General features: G+C 36.8%; 3 protein-coding genes and 1 long non-coding RNA gene across 5 annotated transcripts in view; 1 reads left to right on the top strand and 3 right to left on the bottom strand.

Moving 5' to 3' along the window:
* The window catches only part of LOC100636338 (arylsulfatase G-like), a 4,973-nt gene extending 4,459 nt beyond the window's left edge, over positions 1–514 (bottom strand). Inside the window, exons 1-2 of the mRNA XM_003388818.2 lie at positions 206–514; positions 6–154 (exon numbers count right to left, since the gene is read on the bottom strand). Of these exons, the coding sequence (XP_003388866.2) occupies positions 6–154; positions 206–480 (424 nt within the window). The 5' untranslated portion in view covers positions 481–514. The remainder of the gene's footprint in view (positions 1–5; positions 155–205) is intronic.
* A 6-nt stretch (positions 515–520) lies between these two features.
* LOC109584567 (uncharacterized) lies at positions 521–1,227 on the top strand. Its single transcript, XR_002186069.1, has 2 exons — positions 521–777; positions 896–1,227. It is a non-coding gene; the product is annotated as an uncharacterized LOC109584567 (long non-coding RNA).
* A 31-nt stretch (positions 1,228–1,258) lies between these two features.
* Positions 1,259–4,352, bottom strand: LOC100637473 (LIM and senescent cell antigen-like-containing domain protein 1). Of its 2 annotated transcripts, XM_003388827.3 has the most exons (13): positions 4,203–4,352; positions 4,102–4,147; positions 3,969–4,035; positions 3,765–3,885; positions 3,680–3,714; positions 3,597–3,627; positions 3,472–3,552; positions 3,206–3,301; positions 3,107–3,161; positions 2,965–3,057; positions 2,835–2,883; positions 2,681–2,756; positions 1,259–1,561 (listed from the first exon to the last, which is right to left on the bottom strand). In XM_003388827.3, exons 1-13 carry the CDS (start codon positions 4,301–4,303, stop codon positions 1,456–1,458), a joined length of 957 nt encoding a protein of 318 aa, XP_003388875.1. In that variant the 5' UTR covers positions 4,304–4,352; the 3' UTR covers positions 1,259–1,455. The 2 variants fall into 2 exon arrangements, with proteins under 2 accessions (XP_003388875.1, XP_019855906.1); XM_020000347.1 differs by lacking the exon at positions 3,472–3,552.
* Positions 4,353–4,392: 40 nt separating this feature from the next.
* Positions 4,393–9,095, bottom strand: LOC100636212 (peptidyl-glycine alpha-amidating monooxygenase-like). Its single transcript, XM_003388817.2, has 12 exons — positions 9,000–9,095; positions 8,278–8,361; positions 8,017–8,124; positions 7,879–7,962; positions 7,743–7,825; positions 7,640–7,690; positions 7,517–7,569; positions 6,716–7,123; positions 6,137–6,466; positions 5,530–5,905; positions 5,372–5,465; positions 4,393–5,135 (listed from the first exon to the last, which is right to left on the bottom strand). Exons 1-12 carry the CDS (start codon positions 9,082–9,084, stop codon positions 4,615–4,617), a joined length of 2,277 nt encoding a protein of 758 aa, XP_003388865.3. The 5' UTR covers positions 9,085–9,095; the 3' UTR covers positions 4,393–4,614.
* Positions 9,096–9,155: the final 60 nt, after the last annotated feature.

Genomic DNA, 9,155 nt, shown 5'->3' with positions numbered 1-9,155 from the left:
GTCACCAAGATGCCACTTTCCAAACATATATGTAGCATATCCAGCTTTAGAGAGGAGCTCAGCTATTGTTACTTCTGTGAGTGGTAGTGGTTTGTTCTCTGGTTTTTGGAAATCTGCAGTATAACCACCAGCATTTGCTGTCCAAACACAATATCTGCATATTAGAAATAAGTAAAGAAGTGATAAAGAAAAAGTATTCTAATACCTGTTGTGATTCCTCCCTGTTAATATTGTCCCCCTAGTAGGAGAGCAGACTGGTCCACCACTATAGTACCGGTCCAGTCTGATGCTGTTGGTGGATGAAGCCATATCATCAAGATTAGGAGTGCTTGCCTTCCCACCATTATAACCCACATCACCATAGCCAAGATCATCAGCCATCATGAAGACAATGTTAGGACGCTCATCTCCTTTAGAAAAATGGACCAGGAAACAGAAACAGAGGAGAATGTAAAAATTGCTAGCCATTTTTTCATGCATGCAGAATTTATTTGGGTGTGGCTCATTAATTAAAATATTCATTGAAAAGGGCGTGGTTTGTTTTGTCACGCCCCTATTTTTATTTTCCATTTTCAGCAAGAAAGAAAAAATGGTTTGATTAACTTGTATCGCTATCCCACTGGCCGTCATGCTCTGGAAGGGGCTGATGATGCTGGTGGATTGGTGTAGGGGGAAGAAGAGGGGAGAGGAAAAGAAGGAGAAGGTAGAGGGCAAAGAGGTCGGCCCAGGAGATGAAATAAAAGAGCTACCTTCTCTAGAAGAGAAAGAAGGACTTAGGTAAAATAAGGAGAGCAAGAGAGGGGTAGTTTAAGGGGTTAGTCTTCAGATTAAGGAAGAGAAAAAAGTCTTAAACGTTTTGCTTTATGTGAGGGAGGTTTTATCTTGTTTTTTGTAGACAACGTCAAGTTCAAGAGGTTGATGATGATTGTTCGACCTGACAGTAAAGAACCTCTCCGTACCACTACCACCTGATATATATATACACAGACATACAGTGACTGTATTGATGACGAGTGTAGCTAAAACCAGTTCTAATATACTGGAGGCTATCCTCTGATGAACTGTGTCTTTATATCAGATATTTATATTGTGTATCTACATGTATGTGGCCATCTTGTTTAGTTGTTCAATAATAATTATGAAAGTGAAGTTATCATAACTATGTGTGACTAATATGTGCTTTCTCTCTAATAAAAAGCCAGGCACCACTTTTGTCTTTGATTATAATAGTAAGAGTACAATCATATTAACATGCTAATTTCTGAATTAAAGAAATGGGCTTACCAATAAAAATTAAAAGACAATCATAGATGAATAAAACCCTTTGCTATGGGTGAAATGTCTACACGTACTTCAATAATTAAAATTGCACAAAGCCTACTGACTACAAGAAATTATGTTAGTTCAATTGTTCAGTAAAATGGAGATATGTTCATAGACTAGTACTAGCTGCATTCAGTCAGCTTGCTTCTTTAATCTGCGACGGAGTTCAACAGGAATCTTGTCAAAGCACTTCTTGCAGTACGGCCTCTCGTCCATGTCTATGTACTTAGCTCCGCCCCTTAATAAAATTAATGATAGCAATAAATTATAAATAAAATGTAAAGTAAAATGTAGCTAAAAGTAGGTGGGATTTTATGAATAAAACTAGGGCACTATATAAAACCTATGCTTTTTCCAGAAATTTTCTGTTATTCAAAAAGGTCATAACTCAAAAAATATTTGTCAAAATTAACTCAAACTTTCTATTTAGCATAAGGACATCAATATGTATCAAAAAATGTAATGAGAATTTGGGGTGATTTTGGAGCCATTTTTTGGAAAAAACCATGGGCTATAGCCTTGGGCATTTAAAAAAAATTGGCTCGTTTTTAAAAATGCTCATAACTTGAAAAATATTTGCCGGAATCAGCTCAAACTTTCTACACAGCATAAGTACATCAATATGTATCAGAAAATTGAATAAAAATTGGGGGTGATTTCGGAGCCAATTTTTGGAAAAAACCATGGGCTATAGCCTTGGGCATTTTTCAAAAATTGGCTCGTTTTTAAAAATGCTCATAACTCGAAAAATATTTGCCGGAATCAGCTCAAACTTTCTACACGGCATAAGTACATCAATATGTATCAGAAAATGTAATAAAAATTGGGGGTGATTTCGGAGCCATTTTTTGGAAAAAACCATGGGCTATAGCCTTGGGCATTTTTCAAAAATTGGCTCGTTTTTAAAAATGCTCATAACTCGAAAAATATTTGCCGGAATCAGCTCAAATTTTCTACACGGCATAAGTACATCAATATGTATCAAAAAATGTAATAAAAATTGGGGGTGATTTTTTAGCCATTTTTTGGAAAAAAGCATGGGCTATAGCCTTGGGCATTTTTCAAAAGTTGGCTCATTTTTAAAAATGCTCATAACTCAAAAAATATTTGTTGGAATCAGCTCAAACTTTCTATGTAGCATAAGGACATCAATATATATCAGAAAATGTAATAAAAATTGGGGGTGATTTTGGAGCTATTTTTGGAAAAAAACCATGGGCTATATATAGCCTTTGCTTTTTTTTGAAAATTGGCTCATTTTTAAAAATGCTCATAACTCAAAAAATATTTGTCGGAATCAGCTCAAACTTTCCACACAGCATAAGGACATCAATTATCAATATTACTATGGTCTTACCTTGAGGACAGTAAAGTGTCACAAGCAGTGCAATTGAAGTGCTCAATACACCAAGACTTGTTCAGAACCGTAACAACTAAAAATAATAAAAAAAAAAAAAAAAATAATAATAATGTTAAAACTGTTTAGCTTTAGCTTGCAATGCAAAGCCTACCATCTCCCTTGCAAGGCTTGTTACATCCAAAGCACGTATCACCATACAACTAAGAATTTAAAAAAATATAAAATTCACATAACATCAAACCACGCCCACAAAAATAGTCCGACCACACCCCCAAACATACGGTTTGATAGTCCCTCTCGCAGTAAGCGAGTCCCTTCCTCTCGTAATGCCTCCTTCCTTCAAACGGTTGCTCGCAGTAAGAGCACACAAAATGCTAAAAAATAAATATTTTTTATAACAAAATCCCTCTCTCCTCCTATTACCTCAGGATGCCAGGTTCGGCCCACGGCATGAATGACACGCCCCTCAATTGGACGCCTATAGACATATTGTCATCACGAGAGAGGAGATTATATACTTACCTGCAGGCGCCACATATTGATGACTCCATGTTGTCAAAGCAGCGAAGACAATAGAGGTCTCCATCTTTCTCACGGCAGCGTGCAGTTAGCTGCTTACTGAGGGAGAAAGAGAGAGAGGGAGAGAGAGAGGGAGAGAGAGAGTGACAGAGTGTTATTCTGTTTTGGACTTGCAGAAACATCTCAAAATAAGGCAATATGATCATAATTAAATTAATAAAATAATATTCGATGTTGATATTAGTTGATACAAAAACAGACTTATTTACCTGCACTTGGAGCAATTAAAATGGTGGGCGTGAACTGTCTGAAATTTATACGTGATATGATCGCCTTGATCCATTGGTAAACTGATAATAAATGAAGATTTTGCCTAACCACACCCATTAATTACCTGCACTTGGCACAGAATTTCTTTGCTCCTCCTGTGAAAGAAATATACTGAAGTTTACTGATAATATACTGAGGGGCACGTACCTTTGAATTCACTGTTGCAACGCTTGCATAAAGGCCTTGAAAAAATTAATAAATTAAAAGAACACAATGATATACATATATATACCTTCCTTGGTTCTTGACAAAGCCAATATCAGCCAACTCACAATGACAGTTCACACATTTGAAGCATTTTGGATGCCATGACTGGCTAACAGCTCGAATGACACGACCAATAACAAAATCACCTAAAAAGAGTGGAGGAGAGAGGGAGAGAGTGGGAGGTAAAGAGAATGTGAATGATCCATAAACTATTTAAGTTCTTAGTTACCACATCCACTGCAGCAGGGAGCATAAAGTGTCTTGTAGTCCTGTTCACAATAACGTCTGCCTTCATGCTGAAGGAGAGAGAGAGAGAGGGGGGAGGGAGGGAAGAATTAAATAAAACGTTTCATAGTACTTACTTCAAAAAAGACTCCTTCGGGAAATGGTTGAAAGCACTGTACACAACTAATTCAAAAAAAGAAAATAAACTTGTTACTCTCTCTCTCTTTCTTTTCCTTACACAAAACAAGTCTCGTGCCATACGTGGCCTCCAGCGTTAACCATGCCATCAGTAGGCTCAAAAGGATCCTGGCACAAGTTACAATAACCACCAAAGTCCATGTTTCTCTCGATATGCTGAACCTTTTTGTTGTGGTGGTAAAAATAGGTGGGGCTTAACCCTTGCCACACCCATCACAAATATGCATTGCTTATACTGTGGTTCAAGGTCTTTGGTAAAAAATAATATTAGAATCAACAGATCAGTTTTAGTGCACAAATAATTAATAATAATAATAATAATAATAATAATAATAGTAAATAATATTAATGATATTTGAAATACAAAATAATAATGATGATACTCAGATGAATGTCAAAAGTAACCGGATGTAAGAAAATGATCATAATGATATCAGTTCATGTATTAAGACTCATGTTTTCTGAAAGACGGTGAATTCTTCTTCGCTCTCGGAGTCAAAGGTTTTCAGCTGAGTGAAACCTTTCTTTCCCCCGGAGCCGGTCGCTTGCAAAAGAACGTCCATCCTCTTCTTAGGATGGCGGGAGTAATGTCTCCTAACTTTAAAGAGCGGTCTATTAAGACTGCTTCGTTTCTTACGAATGGCAACAAAACCGACCAGTAATAATATAAGGGAAAGGATCATGAGCATTATAATTACTAATATCGCAACAGGGAGGACCGAGATTGAGCTTTTAGTACTTCCTGAGGTGCTTTGTGTCTGATCACTGGTTTGACTAGGTAAGGAAGGATCAGATAGGACCACACTAGGAGTGTATTGTGATGCCGTTCCACCAGTTGCTGTTGTATTTAAACTGATTGGAGGTGGGGGCGGACGGGGACACAGGTATGTGTCTTCCTCTAACGGAGAAGAAGAGGGTACACAGGATGGGGTCGTCATGAATGAAGAGGGAGGAGGGAAAGATGATTCATGAACTACAAAATAATAATAAAGTAATTAAGACATTGTACACAAATAATGCAAATAATGGTCATTTGTATTTGACATGTAGGGTCACCAATTTTAAAAGTTACAGGCACATAGAAATGGATAAACATATGCCATTATCAAAAAAGGCAAATTTCTGATGGATCATACTATAACACATGGTTTTGCCGAGATACATGTATGGCACTATAAATCACTTCCAATTTTAGTTGCATGGACATACCATCAAATTTCCAGACTTTATTGGGCCCAATTTCAGCAACATAAATAGCAGATCCATTCACATTGACAGCGATGTCGTGAGGTTGAGTGAAACCCTGCAATCAAAAATAAATCAAAATAATAAATTAAAAAATTAAATCAAAATCTCCACTGACTTACTTTTTCATTCAAATGCGGATACCAGGTATCAACGACGTTCCCTTCTTCATTTATCGTAAAACCCACGGACCGCAGTCTCTCGTCCATCGACCCATTGATGGCATACATGGGCCAGTTCCTTGCTTTGTCAGCAAAAGATATAGCGTAAATGGCTCCGCCTAGTTTATCCGAAGACACAAAAACACTCCCGGAGCCGGTGAGGGTGTTGTACTCTATGATTCGATAATTCTCCCTGTCGGCGACATAGAGGGTTTCTCCATCACTTGAAAGAGCTAGACTATGAGGTACTTCAAGTTGGAGTCCGTCGACTTTATTCGAGTATTGAGTAATGTAGGATCCTTTCTTACTGAATACCAGAATACGATGATTACAATAACTGGAGGAGAAAGCAGTAGAGATAAATAATGATAAATTTGTTGAGATAAATAATGATAAAATTTGTTCTTTATAAATGTATAAACATATGAATGCTGTTCTTCTTGTTTTATTATTATTATTATTGTCATTATTATTATTATTATTATAAAATGCACTAGTTCTGTAACATTAAAATTACACAAAAAGTAAAAAATTAAAGTTTCAATTGTAATCAAAATTAAATTCTTACCCATCAGCAACGTATATCCTGCCCCTCTCTGGGTCGAAGAGAACCGCTGCCGGCTTACAAAAATGCTTCTTGTCGCTCCCAGGATGAAAGGCAGCACCCAAAGCTAGTGGCCTTTCATTTTTAATGCTAGACAATTTGAATATTTGATGCCTGGCAACGTCAGTCATCCATAATGTGTCATCAGGATCAATGGAGAGACCGTGTGGAAGGTAGAATATGTCCTTGCCCCATTTTGTAATGACGGTTCCGTTTGGATCTGTTACTAGGATAACTGACTCTGTGATTGGACCTTTCTCTCTCTCATTGTAATAATCAGACACAGTGAATGAACTGGGAGGGGGAGAGAGGGAGAGAGTATTTCTTATAAACAGGAAGAGCATAAGACAATTATTGAAAATTAGGACACAAAAATTAATACAAAAATGGCAAAGACTTTGCTTTATAATTAGATTAGCAATAAAACAGCACACACACTTAATTTATTCTCTCTCTCCCCCCCCCTCTCTCTCTCTCCCCCCCTCTCTCTTTCTCTCCCTCCCTCTCTCTCTCCGCTCTCTCTCTCCGCTCTCTCTCCCTTACTTAAAATCCCATACGTGGTTACCGCGATGAAACATGTAGACCAGGTCATTGCTATCAACATCAATGCCAGTCACTTGACCAAACTGGACACCCAATAACCCGTTGATACTACTAGAAGAATTCAAATAATTCATCCTCCAGTCCTTAGCAAGGGTAATGATGGCCGATGGTTTATGAGTAGGTGGAGTTGAAGGAGCAGGCGTGGTCACAGTAGGCGTGGTTTCTTGATTACTGTCCTCATTATGTGTGTCGGTGGATGACGTGTTTTCTTCTTGCGTGATGAAATCAGAGAGACTTGGGAGTTTAAAATCAGGGGTTTCATAGCAGACAGGGTCTGATATTTTCCTTCCGTTGTTATCAGTATAAAACATAATGTAGAAGTTGCACATTTCATTGCTGGACTCAGGGCTATAGGAGGAGATACATGTAAATAATACAGTACAAGTGAAATTATGAAATAATACAATATGTAGGTAGAGCAGCTTTAAAAATTTGTAAAAAAAATCCAATTTTAATCGGAATCAACTCAAACTTTCTACACAACATAAGAACATGTATATGCATCAAAATAAATTATAAAATTGAAGAATTCTCTCCTAGTCATTTTTGACAAATATAGTACAGGGCTTCGGCCGTATTTTTGCAATTTCTAAAATTCACTTCAATTTTGATTAGAATCAGCTTCAAAATTTGTAAACAACATTAAAATGTAACATATGCTATTTATTTAGGAGCTCCAAGGGCCACCGCCTTATAAAACAGACACAACAGCATCAGACTAAACATGGCACTTAGACTTACCCAAAATATACTGAAGAGGACTTCTGACTGGTATTGTAATGGCACCGTGCAGCCTATAAAAAAAATAATAAATAGAGGCAATATAAATTAACAAAAATAATCAATTTTTAATAAATTAATTACCAAAATATCTCCAGGATGAACTTCAATGCCGGGCTGGCTGGGATAAAATGCCTACACAGTACACAGGGCAATATGACTCAAGAAGTTATCAGGAGAGAAATACCTGAGGCTCCTGTGGGCTATGGTGACCAATCAGACTCCACTTCTTTGAAGAATGTGAATACAAGAAACCAGCAATCAGCGGACCTACACAAGGATCACATGACTTCATATCACATGAGGATCACATGGTCACTTACTCAAGGAGTGGGCGTGTGTCCTAAACCCAATAGGGTAGATTACATTAGGACCCTCGAATTTACAGGCAACTGGTACTTCAATGTCTACAATATACAGTAAGTCATCTGATGGTCAAGGGAATGTAGTAAAGGGCTCACTTTGCTTGTGTGGTGGCAAAGAACCTATGAATCCATTTAAAAGATAAATAGCAGCAACCTTAGGCTGATGAGTAGTAGTAAGCTTGAGCTTCAGATGAGGATAATCAGCTAATAAATAATAATAGTAATAATATTAATTGTTATTCTAATTTTCATTTCAAAACTTAACCTGACCTGACATAAATTTATTTACTTTATTTTATTTTATAATAACAATAATAATAGCTATAATAATAATAGTTATAATAATTATTAATATACCTTTGTCGTGTGGTGTATCATGAAAATGAACCTGCATTACAGCATAGTTTATTTTAGAACTGCCTCCTATCTTTAAACCAACACCTAAAGAAAATAGTCAACATGTACATGGACACAGATGATTTCTTGCAAATTTCTTAATATAAATTTCATCAAAATTTAAAAGGTATAACATTAACTCTAATAGAAAAATAACTAACAAACAGACGATGTACACATGTACATGTTTATCATAATCATAATGAGGAATGCTGCTACAGTAGTAGTATTTACTGTCACTTGTTTTGTTGTTTATTTTTGCACACAGAACGAATGCCTAAGTCAGACACTCCAGAAGAGTGAAGTCACTTTCAAAAGTGCATTCATAAAAAATTGTTAAGCAGTGACAAAAATTAAAGGTACTTTTTTAATAGTTGATAAACTATGACGTAAGGCATTAGTCTACAATGTACATGTACATGCATGTACTTCATACATGTATGTGCACATGTAGTGCACATGCTCAATGAGTGTGAATAGTGAGAGAGGGAGAGTGAATTGATAACAAATTAATTTACAAAGACAAAAGGATTTGTATTGGCACTATAAAAGAATGGCAAAAGTACAAAGTGAAAACTGGCAGAAAAAAACACATAAACAAGCCCAGCGATATTTTGCTACAAAAATAGAGTTTACCAAGTGTTACAAGTGTAGTTTAATCAACTTTAATGTATGTGTGTTACCTTTAGGAAAGGTAAGGCCAGGAGCTTGTTTTGCCCATGCATACATGATGGAAGATTCACCATCAGCACATATATTCTGACTCATACAATCCCTGGGGAGAGAGATGAGAGAGAGGGGGGGAAGAGAGAGAGAGGGGGGAGAGAGAAAGAGGGGGG

The sequence above is a fragment of the Amphimedon queenslandica genome, unplaced genomic scaffold (genome assembly GCF_000090795.2).
Source record: "Amphimedon queenslandica unplaced genomic scaffold, v1.1 AMPQUscaffold_13197, whole genome shotgun sequence".
Lineage (NCBI taxonomy): Eukaryota > Metazoa > Porifera > Demospongiae > Haplosclerida > Niphatidae > Amphimedon > Amphimedon queenslandica.
Note: the sequence above shows the minus strand (reverse complement) of the source record. Positions and strands in the feature narration are given on the sequence as shown.